The 13,499-nt window shown below is 36.0% G+C and overlaps 1 protein-coding gene across 9 annotated transcripts in view; it reads right to left on the minus strand.

The window, feature by feature from the left end:
* Positions 1-583: 583 nt before the first annotated feature.
* The window catches only part of LOC110449475 (titin-like), a 121,712-nt gene continuing 108,796 nt past the window's right edge, over positions 584-13,499 (minus strand). For 7 of the 9 annotated variants that reach the window (XM_021496356.1, XM_021496357.1, XM_021496355.1 and 4 more), the window contains 13 exons: positions 12,985-13,184; positions 11,952-12,104; positions 11,186-11,309; positions 9,846-10,320; positions 9,037-9,321; positions 8,619-8,750; positions 8,095-8,259; positions 7,313-7,487; positions 5,787-6,250; positions 5,034-5,109; positions 4,296-4,445; positions 3,471-3,720; positions 2,193-2,523 (listed from right to left, as the gene is read on the minus strand). In XM_021496356.1, coding sequence (XP_021352031.1) covers positions 2,239-2,523; positions 3,471-3,720; positions 4,296-4,445; positions 5,034-5,109; positions 5,787-6,250; positions 7,313-7,487; positions 8,095-8,259; positions 8,619-8,750; positions 9,037-9,321; positions 9,846-10,320; positions 11,186-11,309; positions 11,952-12,104; positions 12,985-13,184 — 2,934 coding nt within the window. In that variant the 3' untranslated portion in view covers positions 2,193-2,238. Of the gene's footprint in view, positions 2,524-3,470; positions 3,721-4,295; positions 4,446-5,033; positions 5,110-5,786; positions 6,251-7,312; positions 7,488-8,094; positions 8,260-8,618; positions 8,751-9,036; positions 9,322-9,845; positions 10,321-10,343; positions 10,443-11,185; positions 11,310-11,951; positions 12,105-12,984; positions 13,185-13,499 lie in introns of those variants that run through there. The other 2 variants (XM_021496353.1, XM_021496361.1) reach the window with 2 other exon arrangements.

A 13,499-nucleotide genomic window follows, 5' to 3' on the forward strand; every position in this document is an offset into this window, starting at 1 on the left:
TCCACAGGGATTGTGTATAGTAGATTAAATTATAAGGATTAACTTGAATATATTGGTATATGATGAGAGTACACTCCGGTTTTTTGTGTTATAGCTCCATAACAGGAAAAATATATTCAAGTTATTCCTTAAATATGGAAGAATCGTCTGCATGGAAGTTGAAAATAACTATGAACAGACGAATAAATGGATCAGCAAGTGAAAGTCAAATATACATGGTGTACGAGGGGACACATAGTGTTAAGAATACTGATCCTAGAGCCTAGATCCTAGATCCTAGATCCTAGAGCGTAGAGCCTAGAGCCCAAAACCTGGCATAACCTGACTCCACACTCGGAAATAAATGAAAACATTTGAATAATAAAAGTATAAGTTGTGCTGCAGATATAAGATTTTTTATGTTTTGTAAATTCCAGTCAAAAGAATAAAAATATTTTACAGTTTTATGTAATACGCATTCGGTCTTGTTTTATCAAACTTAGTTTGGCCCTAAAATAAAATAGCATATTTTGAACATTTTATTTTTTGAAAAATTGCTCTTTGATGTGATTTTTTCTCTTTGAAAATAAAATTTTAACACTAATTTCGTCAAACTAATCTTTATTTCTGAAAAAGAAAACAGCACACATATAAATTGAGAAACGCGTACACTGTACATACAAGACAACAGAGGACTGTGGAAAAGTACCCATTACATTACACACTAGGTAAACTCGACATACTAAGTTCACTCCTGAAACCTAATTTAAATTTTTATCTCATATTTTTAAAATTATATTAAAATTTTACATATTGTCAAAAATTTATTTGAATGTGTGTTTATAATCTTATGTTTTTCCAACTCTATTAGTAATAACATTAGATTTCATATATGATAATTTTGTTTATTGCAAGAATACAACATATAGAGTTGAAATATTAATAACATTGTATATGTGCATATACATTTTTTTATCAAACTCTCAAAAATGTTATTTGTAAGCATATTTAATTTATGCCAACGACTCAGAATTCTGAAAATTTTAAAAATTGTCAACACTTCAATTTTTAACAAACCTAAATATTCATATACCAAATGTATATTTAATAATGTATTAAATTATAATTAAAGAAATTTTAAAAGTTCATATGTTCTTTTAATATTGGCACTTAGTATAAAACAATGAGGTTAATATTATTCTAAACATGTGTGATTAATTTATGTTTATAAACAATAAAATATTACTGGTAATACAATTTGATCACAATTCAGGGCTTATTATACTTGTAAACAGTGAAGTATTGTCAGTCATATATCATATGTTGGTGGTCACCAGGTATTTGTGGACTTCAAACATTGCATCACAAATTAAAACTATCTTAACATAGACATTTAGATGTTTAAACTACAAAAGTATGATGAAAGACTTCTCGAGTATATAATAATGTCAATAATAAATGAGATTTATTCGTGTATCTGAAATACTAAATTTAAATATAAACATTGTATAAATTACTTGGTTATATATTTTTGTTTTCATATTCTTGTAGTAATAAATATTAAATATTCTATAATAAATACAATTATTGCATAATATTTAAAATATCACTAAATTTCATAAGACATTACTAACTGAAATCATCAAAAGTATCAACATTGTCAGTGGGCAATAATGATCTTTAAAACTATGTAATATTAATAAGGAAAGTTATTAGAATAGTACAAGTTATCAATTTGAAGCAAAAATGAAAGGATATATAAGGTCAAAGCTGTGCTTATTTGTGATAATAAAGGCAAGGACAACAGTAACACGATCAAATTACCTTAATTCAATAATATACAGCACATCAACAGTCAATCAACCAAATACAGCAAAACTCAACAGATTAACATGTATCATATCAAACAGAAAGCAAAATGAAATCTTCAAAACACTTCCGTTAGAAGAAAGAAAAATGAAAAAAAAATCACGAAAGTGGAACACCAATTTCTGTTTTCAGCACCATCAGACGTCAATGACATAGTGCAAAGCTTCTCTCACTGTTCTTTGTTCTACATCCAACGAGTAGCATCACGTCAACGTAGTGTTATAACAATTAATACTCACAAATATATTAAGCAAATATAGTTTTAACACTGCGAGAACTTCTTCTGTCCAGCTATTTCATGTTATTGACAGGAAGGCCAAAAATGTGTTGTAAGCATCTCATTCAATATGACTGTTCATTAGGATCACACTTTAAACCACAAGAAGATGTTCAAGCGTCCCCGGAATCAGGTTCAGGGGCCTGAAAAGCTGCGTCCATGGCAGAGGCAACAATTTCAGTGGCTAACTGTTCAATCCCTTCTGTTTTCTTTCCTTCCGTGTCCTGCGAGTCTTCTGGTACTGATAATGTTCCTTCAGTTTCCACCGACTCCTCACATTCAGGAACAACATCCTTTTCTGTTTGTTCATCTGCATCACCAGTTGTAACCTCTTTGTCCATTGGTTGATCCTCAGACTTTGTTTCCTTCGTGTCTTCAAGTTGAGTCTCTTCCTTTTCCTTATCAAAGAGAATGACAAATATGTTGTATCAATGTATACAATTACATACAATCGTTCCTGTAAACCAAATATATTTTCAGTAGCAGATTTACAGCAGGTGAGTATAAGAACGGAAATAGTTTACACACAAAATTACCTTTCATTTGGTATAACAGAACAATTTTACAGTTAAAAGTCTTGTCTAAAAGGTCTATCTTTCACAGGGGCCCTATTTCTCTAATTTTGTCAGTAGCCCTCATTGGTGTCTTAATTTTTCAGAACTGATTAAGTAAGATACAATTAATCCCTCCCTCCCCATTATGGTTCCTTACAAGCAAAATATAGGGACCATGAGCAGGGTTGGTCAAAGTGCCGACCTACTGATCAAAAGATCTTAGGTTCGAATCTAGCAGACAATGCTATACAGTAAATGTGTCCTTGACCCAGACACTCAACCGTTGTTGTTTCATTTTAATAATTAACTTTGCCTGCCTAGAATAGAGTATAACATGGTCTGTGTTGGGTATTACTGTTACTGTGGTGGTACGGCACTATAAATGAGCCACTGAAAACTGACCCATAACAATGAGAAACACTTACAAACAAACTTCAGAATACAGACTTTGGTTTGGTTTGTTTGTGTTTTACGTCCTATAAACAGCTATGGTATTTAAGGACATGCCAGGTTTTGGTGGTGGAGGAAAGCCGGAGTTCCCGGAGAAAACCCATCAACCTACGGCAAGTAGCTGGCGACTGTCCCACGTAGGTCTCGAACCCGTGAGCCAGTGGTGGAGGGCTAGTAGTAGCAGAATGTCGGACGCCTTAACCACTTGGCCACTGCGGCCCCCCAGAACACAAACACAAATGACTAGAGCAACATACTACGGTGGCGTGCTGCATTTCCTACTAGAAGAAAGTCATAAACTACCAGAACAGAACAGAGATTCAACTCTTACTGAAACTTACATCTAAGACGATACTGCTCGTCAATTCCTCAACTTCCTCCTCCTCCTCAAATTCTGGCTCCTCTGATACGGGTGATGGTGTTTCCTCATGAACCATTGGATACATATCCAAGACACGGTTTGCGAGGTATCTTCTGGAGAAGGTGCATAATTTAGAGGTCGAAAAGACGACTTCCTTACGACACTTTGTCATGACATCAGTGACCTGAAGCCATTTATCCTCCAAGCATCTGGTAGCTGTTAGACGATTTCTAGAGTTAAAAAAATCAAAAAGTAGACAATTTGGTAAAAAAAAAATGACATTAGGTTCCTTGAGTGGAAACATTGACAAATATAACGACTTTACCTGCTAAAAGAGACTGTAATATCTTAAGATGAAGATACTCTATAAGGTAATTTTGTAAGTGGAATTTTGTATGTTTAGCATTTTAAATAATTCCTGTCGTGGAAATACATCATTGTGTTTATAAAGTGTGATTTTTGTACAGCTTCATCAACATATTTAGCAGAAAATTAATCTCATTTACAATATACCAATTACAAACCAGAAAGCATTTTTCATTTTCCTTTGTGTCTGATGGTAATCAAGTCTAGAAGCTGCTCTAGATCTGTACCATCAAATTTAATTTCACGGTTAATAACACGAAAAAAGCGAGTATTACCTCCCGTTCGTCCACCAATATATGTTTTACCTATAAGTGCTCCACCAGTTGAAACATGCACAGGTGGAAAAAATCTTCTTTTATAATATAATTTGTATTTGACAGAATCTTTTCAAATTTAATAAGTTGTGATAAAAACAACTAGAAAAGTAAGAAAACTGTACCTTGGTGTCCTTTTGAGGATTTGGAAGACAAACTTGAGGGCCTCCCTTGTGGCTTTCTCGTACAATCCATGAGCATCGTAACGATTGTACACGATATTGGAGTAAACATCCTTCTGTGTGGGTGCCGCAAACGGAGACTCGCCACTCAATCTGAGGAGAGAAAGTTGGATAAAAAACATGTATTTTGCAACATATTCTTATTTTACATTTAATTTTCAAGAGATTTCAAATATGTTATAAAGATGAATTCTTCATTTTAAATTCTTCACTTCAGATATAGTGCATTTAGTACTGAAATGAATTACTTTTTTTAATTACTTCAATTACTTCATTATGCTAATACACAGATACTACTGCAGTCTAGTCACACATACAAAACTAGAAAATGTCAGTAAGAATGCCCCCGCCACCATGTGAAATTATTTTCAGTGTTTGATGTTCTATAAATAGTTACAACCACTTTAATCTTGATACTCTGATTCGGGACACAACGCGACGGGACGGACATGGGCAAAACTATAACCCACCCATTTTATGGCGGGGGCATAATAAAAGACTGTATACACAGCCGTAATATATGTAGATATATATGTATACAAAATACATTAAAAGAAAATACCAAAATTAATTACCAGGAAACTTTATTTCTGTTGTGATATTATATATTCAATCAGTGTAAAAATAAAACCTTATCAATCAAAACGGTAAGTGGATCGAGGTAATTACGATTTTACTTACAGAAGGAAGGCCAAAGTGCCGACTGTCCAGATGTCTGCTGGGAATGAGGTCTTTTCCTTGGCAACAACTTCTGGGGCTGTGAAAAAAGTATCAGAACATTCTTAACTGTTTAATTACAGCTGACACCTAATGGCATCAAGAAGACCAATTCATCTGTAGAGTGATATAAAATTGTCAACAGACAACAGACGCTCTTTCGTGCGAGATGTATAAACAAATAAACGAAACAATACTACACAATTTTATCACTTGAATCAATTGAAAAATTAATTTCAGACGCAATATTAGTTACTTAGGGGAAGCATTGTGCTGTCTCCCTAGGTACACCTGGGTATTTTGACAATACAGCAATATATTCAGCTACCCCGTTATCATATAATGCATTTCAATGTAATACCTAAGGGCAATCTGTAGGGACAGGCTATCAAGTTGTATTTTAACAAAGTATTGTATTTTAGCTCCTCCAGTGAGGGTAGTACGCAGGAAATAACTGTATATGAGAACTACTGTTTTGGTGAAATAGACTGATTATACAATAATCAGTTATGTATATGAAATAGCAGAGAATGTACTTAAATCATTGTTATACAGGATATAGCATTGTACAATAATAATTATTATACATTTATAACATTTTCCATCATATAGCATTGTACAATAATAAGTATTATGCATGTATAACACTTTCCATGATATACAATTGTGTATGAATCAGCAAAATTTAGCAATATACTTGAATCAAGTGTCACTTACCAACAAATTCTGGGAAACCCTCGATGGCTACCAACTCTCCATCCTTGTTGACAGTTCTGGCCAGACTGAAGTCGACAAGTTTGATGTCCAAGTGTTTGCGACTGACCATGACGATGCTGCTGGGTTGGAGATTAAGATGGACGACGCCCTGATGTTGTAAGTACTCGACGCCGTCAAGGACTTGACGCATCACTCTAGCAACCATATCTTCCGAGTATTTTGTTTTGAATGACAGATGTTGGATGATGTTAAGACCATACAGGAACTCCAGAATCAGATAGAGACTGTCCTGGTACAGATAGCATCCGTACAGGGAGACAACTCGTTCATGGCAGAGAGTCTTTAAAATTTCGTATTCATGTTTTGTGGCCTCCATTTTGTCGGACTGAATGGGAACAATCTTCCCAAGGTAAAGGACATTACTATCAGATTTTCTGCAGCACATTAAGTCAGAGAAACCACCACTGAAAAAAAATACAGTGATAAGACGCTTTGAATATTTTCCTTGAAGGCAAAGTATATCACAGCGAAGTGAATAGTTTGTATACATCTGTTAATAGATTGTTATTTGTATCAATCTAGCTGGTTTCTACCGACTTGTCTAGGAAGAATTTCTCTTTAGCACATTTGGTAGAGTGTAAGACTAGTAAATCTGAGCTCATGAGTTTGACTCAATAACTATGCAGAGACTGAGCAGAAGTACTATGTATTAAGAAAAAAAAAAAAATGATTTTTCACAACTTTGATTTTTAACTGATAACTCTGCATTGGTTTAAAACTGAAGTCATTGAAAAATATGAAAAATACATGAAATTTATTCAATTATCATTTGTCTCAATACACAGTACTTTTGATCAGTCCGTGGTTATATTGGGTCAAACTCATGACCTTTGGTTTACTATTCCTATACTCTACCAAATGAGCCAACAAGAAAACTTCTCCCTAGCCAAGTCGGTAGGAGGTGGTTAGCATTGTATACCAGGGTGACATACAGAAAAGAACTTGTTCCAAGTCTTCGACAGGTGAAGCAATTCCTGTGAAAGTATCGCTAAGCCTATTCCCCAGGTCCCTTCGTGGACCCCATGTAACAGAGGTCATTATTTATTTTTTCTATGCCTCTGAGGGAGGCGTACCCGGGACCTCTGGTTTATTTGTCTTATTCTCTACTGAATGAGCTAAAGAGAAGTACATCCTAGCCGAATCGGTAGGAAGTGGCTAGTATTTTCTCAGGGTGACAATAATTTTACAAACTGTAAAGGAAATTATGACCTCAAAATATTTTCATCTACCTTTAAAGCTTATATCATTGACACTAATGTTAATTTATATTTACACATGTGCTGTTTTCAACATGTTCTGGATCTTTTAATACAAAATGATGTCAACAAAATATCTGGTATGTTGATAATTCATATCTCTAAGACAATACAACAAATAAAAGATAAAAATACAAAGAATACAGGAAAAATTCTGTCCAGTCTCTGTATCTTCGTCAGTTCATTATACCTGTACAGAAGACACCTTACCTGTATAGAGTGTTCAGGAAGCTGTAGGTATCCTCAGGGGATCCCTCGATCAGTTCAAGTCCGGAGGGGCTGACCTCTGACCCCTTTCTACTGGGGGTCGGGGAGGGGCGTGTCTCCACTTCCCTTTGTCTGGCCAGAAGAGCCGACATATACTTGTCAACAGTGACCTTTGAATCTGTAACACAAAGTATGTTGCCATATAAATATTTGTGCAACAGGAACCGAGATCAAAAACAGAAATATTGAAAAAGGATATATTTTACAAGACAATTGACTCAAAAACTCTGCATCAATTCTTGTTTTACTTGTAAATGTAAAACTTTGTTCACTGTCTCCATGAAGACACTAAAATGTAGTAATCTTTGGAGAAGACTTATGCAGGCTTTAGCCTCTTGTCCAATCCTTTTGGAAACAATATATTATCCTGAATTGAATTGAAGACTAAAATGTAGGATAACAAGTTGCACGCTCAACCGATTTCCCTCCCCCCCAGAGAGAGTCAGTAAAATGTGACTAGATGTTTAACTACTGTCTCAACATATTTCCAATCCTCAAGGGAAAGACTTCATACTCAGGTTTTCAGGATTACAACATTCTTTTTAGATAAGTACCCTGGTTACTAAGTGTCAGTACCAATGTATCAGTAGTAATATGTTACTTTGTTTAAACTTAGGGTGACATTTGATGCTTGAAGTCTTTGTCAAAATAGGTTTATTATAGAATTTTCAGCCTAGCAACCAAATCTACATTTTTCAAAGAATCTGAAAGGACTTTGTTATTACCTGGGTCAGATCTCGTCTTGACCTCGGTTGAGGCAACACTGTAGGGACTGATGCCGAACTTGTTCACACAAGCCACACGGAACCTATAGCTCCGCCCCTGAAGCAGGCCAGTTACTAGGCAACACTCATCAATCACATTGGCAGCAACAGTCCATGTCTCCTCTCCTATAGGGAAAAAAAACACATATCGTGTAAAAGGTCATTTCACACTTAGTAAAAATTATTACAAATTCAAATCAAGTCTGTTTTAACAAATTTTTAATTTTCTATAAATTTGTTCCCATGGAGAATGTTTGTTATCAATGAACTCTGATAATTTAAGATAGTTCTCTACACTTCTCTACCAACAAAATCATACAATGGTCACACCGTTTTTTCCCTCACTCGATCTATACACTATTCCAAGGTTATTCAATAATTGAACTATTTCAAGGTCATTCTCTACTTGCAAAGTCACCCCTGACAATATTCGAACTCAACTATCACTCGGAGATAAAAAACAGTTAAATGTAAGACATGTTTACCAAACTTCCTGTAGTCCACCCTATACCCAGTGACAGGAGTGTTACAGTCAGCCATGGGAGGCTCCCAAACCAGCAAGGCCTCCGTGCTGGAAACCTGGACCACAACAGGTCGACCAGGCTCCTCTGTCACTCCTGTAACAGAACATTACTAGAAATGTACAATCTTTCTTTATACTGGAAATGTGCATGTTTCAGACGAAATTCCAAACAAACAAAATATTGACAGTTTAAAGCATTGAAACAAATTTGAACAAAATTCAAGACTGTCAATATATAAATAAAGTAAGTATGATATTAACTCATTCACCCCTAAAGACACATTTGAACTCTTCTAATTCAAAGGTTTGAGTAGTTCATTACAAAATTCCAGGGGTGAATGAGTTAGGAATGTGACATTTTGACCCACAAAGCTACTGACCTCCTACTACGACTCTTGCCCAGTTGGTAGATTTCCCGGCTTGATTCCTTGCCACACACTTGTACACGCCTTCATCAAATGACTTGGACAGTTCAATGGTCAAAGTTGCAGTGCCATCCTCTGACAGGGAGGTGCGAAGACGGTTACCCTCAGAGACCTGCTCCTCATTGCGGAACCAGTTGACAGAGGGCGTTCCCTCACTCTGGACTCGACAGGTCAAGGTCACAGTCTCACCTGGCATGAAGGCATGGTCTCGGAGTTTCGTGATGAACAATGGCAACTTTGCTGGAAATATAATAACACACGTTCTATATTTTGGGTAATTTCCTGTAATATATTAATGACTAAATTTATATAGATCACCGATATAAACTTGTGTTATAAATAGACTTACATGAGTATATTTTACTGAGATTTTATTTGATGATTTTTCCAGCCTATGAAATAAATAAATGTAGTTTTAACTATATGTATGTGACTTTATTGCCTTTCTGATAGTAAATGAGGATTGAGGTTTTCCAAAGTTACAAATTATGTTATAAATTCATTATATATATATATATATATAGTCTTGCTTCACATAAATATAAATGTTAAAGCAAAACTACGCTAGGCACCTTCTGGTGATCTGGTATCTTAACTTTGTTTTTACAGCGTCTGTCTAGAGGACATTACAGGTACCAGAAGCCTGCATGGTCCTCAGATACGATTCACTGCTGGACATCAGTTCATGAGTAAGAAAAAATAAAAAAACACTTTTACTAAGAAATCAAATCAACTCTTTTAAACAAATCCCAATTCTTAGTTACCAGGGTCAATCTGCTCCTTGTGGAAAAGTTCCTCCGGTGTTTGTTGTTGTTTGAACTCCTCGGCCACAAGGGCCCACTCCAGTTCCTTCTGTAGACAGGGGTTATTGCTGGACACGTACTCCTTCTCCACGTCCTTCACTGAGCGGCGCTCCTTCATCGTCCCTTCTGACGAACTTTCCTCCGAAACGTCACTCTCGCCAGCAGCCTCCTTGTACTCGCGGACACGAGCCGTGTAATCTGGCTCAGCGAGGGGGACCAGTAAGGTATCACAGCCCTGGTGGTAGCGGACTTGCCAATCCGCCCACGACTCTTGGTCAAGGAATTTGCCATAGTGCTGCGAGTCTGGGTAGATCATTTCTCCCGAGTTCTTGTCCTTGAGAGGGTACAGACCTGTATCCTCTTCTTCAAGGTCATCGTTAATAACGGCCTTTAGGCTCTGAACACGAGCACATGTCTGTATGGCACCCAATAGCCTCTGTAACATGAGGGATTATACACGTCATATAATTACATGTCTGTAGGGCACCCAATAGCCTCTGTTACATAAGGGATAATACACGTCATATAATTACATGTCTGTAGGGCACCCAATAGCCTCTGTAACATGAAGGATTATATACACGTCATATAATTACATAGCAACTTCACAGAAAACCTTAAATTAGAACTTGGATGAATCACTTTGCTAGCTGAATTGCATTTACAGCTTTTAGAGAAACAACAGTATTAAAATGAAGGAATGTACATAAAGTTGATTCCTGACCTTGATATCAATTTTTTGAAAAGCTTTCAGCATTCTCTGTTCTAGCTGTCTTCATCAGTAGAGAAAGTAAGTTTTGTGAATCAACTATGTACATTGAGAATATTCACTCACGAAACCACTTTCAGCAAGTGACCCAGGGACATTAATTAATTTGACATCTCACTTTAATCTCAAGTTCTTATGGAAGCTTAACAACGATTTAAAGGAGGAAGTGATTTGCAAGTTCATGGGACTTTGACGTTTCAACTTATAATTGTAAGCTATTCCCGGCTTTAAGTTTTTTCTTCAAAAGAACTGTACCAAGTTTGATGACAACAGCATCTGGAACATTTTTACTAACGAAATAGCTTCCCTTTTGACAGAATTGATTGATTAAATTTGCCTTGTTATCAGCAGCATGGCTACCTTTTGACTGAATTGATTGATTAAAGTTGCCTTGTTATTCAGCAGCATGGCTACCTTTAGACTGAATTGATTGATTAAATTTGCCTTGTTATCAGCAGCATGGCTACCTTTTGGTTGAATTGATGACTGATATATGTATATGGCACAAACAAATGACAATGTCGTATCATACCTCCTTCTTGTTCTGTTTCTGGAATGTAGCGAGGTGCTCCATGTTCAGTCTTGGTCCTTGACCGCGGTTTGTTGCATTCTTGACCCAAGCATGCTCCATACACTCTTCCAGTGTTAGACGCTCACTGATGAAACAATCAAATCATGTCACAAATGGAAAAATATTAATTATTTACATTTTTTTAAATATCTTATCAAAATCAAATGAAACTGAAATTTTCTGTAGAAAATACCACTACTGTCTGATTATAATACAGGTATAATGCTTAAATATTAAAAACAATTTGAGACTGCTGGTAATACCTGATCAAAACAGTTGTACAGTGTAGTACAATGCATTCAAAAATGTTTAACCACATTAAGAAAAAGAAACCTTTTGAAATTTTCATTAGCAATGGGTAATCTGTTTACTTTGACATTTAAGTTATTATGTTGTTGATAACGGATTATTTCTCATCATAGCAAAAGTTAAGAATTTAGATACACTTTGATCCTCATTAGTCTGGACACAAATCGGTCCCAGCTTTTTTACAGTGCGATTGATTTAGCAACAACTCAAGGAAGGAGCTTTCGTCTTCAGTAGACATTTGATAATATCTAAATTAAAAACTACAATTACCAGTAGAAAGATTCAGAGTAGATGTCAGAGGACAAAAAACAACAAAAATACTTGTAAATATTAATATAATTTAAATTTTTGCATTATCATTCCGAATTTGTTTGACTCCATCACCCACAACTTTTTCTGAGATTATATGTTCCTGTACCTTGGCTCAAGAAGGAGCAGTTTGCTGATAAAGTCCTTGGCCTCCTTGGATACCAGTTCAAATCCCTCATCATCAAACTCCCAGTCACAGGTCTCTACCCATGACAGAATATCCTTGTCTGTGCGATCTTGGAAGGCAGATATTCCAGACACACTGAAGAAAACATCAAAATAAGTAAAGTTCTGATAAAAGCATAGATGAATTAAATAGAGCAAGAGTTTTTTCATCTTCTTGTGACGGGTTATTTCCCTGCTGCTTACCGGTACCCAATTGTGCAGCTGGGTAAACTAACATACAGATTGAAAAAAATTTAAGTCCAAGACGCAAGTCATGATCGAACTCCCAAACACATGAATCATTTATCCAAACAGAGGTAATATGGGGGTTGCAGGCCAATGTATATATATATAAATATGACATTCATTAGCAGGTGACAGTGAATATTGTCACCCCGAGAAAACCATTGTCACCCGAGGCAAAGCCGAGGGTGACAATGGGTTTTTGAGGGTTGACAATATTCAGTGTCACCTGCTAATGAATGTCATATCTATTTTGTTACACCAAAAGTCAATGTAGCTCAGAAACGGCAGCAAACCTCGATAATGACATCTTGTTTGTTGATAGTCTGCTGTTTACAATTGCTATCGCACCAGCGCTTGATGAAATTGGCTGTTGCCGTCAAACGTTCTTGGGGAAACGAAGCGGTGCACGCACATTTTTTGCGCATGTGATATTTTCACTGTCTCATGGCAATATCACCCGCGCTCCTTAAAACCAATGTATTTTCGGAGGGTGACAGAGATTTTTGTTTAATTTTCTCCCAACCAATCAAATAGCTAGAAATTCAATAAATGTCAGTAAGTGCAGGGTAAAATCTATTTTTAAAGTAAATTCTTACAATTACACTGACTGTTCACACCTATAAACTATTGAAATGAAACGAAAGGCTTTGTTATTCTTATACATACCAATGTTATCACATTAAGTTTTTATGAGCTAATTTGGCAGGTTATATTATATTACACAGACTTACAGAAGGTAAGCCAGGGCACCCACACTCCAGAGGTCTGCGGCCGAGGACAAAACGTCATTGCAGACTTGTTCTGGGGAGGTGAATTCTGGGGTACCATAGTTACAGCGAACCGACTGATTAGGTAGAACACGTCGAGATAGCCCAAAGTCGATCAGTTTGATCTCGTCAGAGTCGGCAGCACTCAGCAGGATGTTGGTAGGCTGAAATTCATAACAGTATTGAAATGTTTGCCAAACATGAGAAAATGTTATCTGTAAAATCATCAATATGCCTTTTTTAATTAAAAATCTCGACAACAAGCTGGAACACTACAAGGTCAACATGGCCCTTACCATGTGCCTGTATGACTCTATAATGGGAATATGCCCCACAGTCGCCAAGCAAAATATCCAAAACACAAATATCGAACAAATCTATTACTTTCAACATACCCTAACTACTTTAAGACTTAATTGTTACTTCTCCATTTTCCTTCCAGATTTTCATCAAAATATAATATAGAACGTGGAATATTT

This window comes from Mizuhopecten yessoensis, unplaced genomic scaffold (assembly GCF_002113885.1).
Source record: "Mizuhopecten yessoensis strain PY_sf001 unplaced genomic scaffold, ASM211388v2 scaffold4625, whole genome shotgun sequence".
In the NCBI taxonomy this organism is placed as follows: domain Eukaryota; kingdom Metazoa; phylum Mollusca; class Bivalvia; order Pectinida; family Pectinidae; genus Mizuhopecten; species Mizuhopecten yessoensis.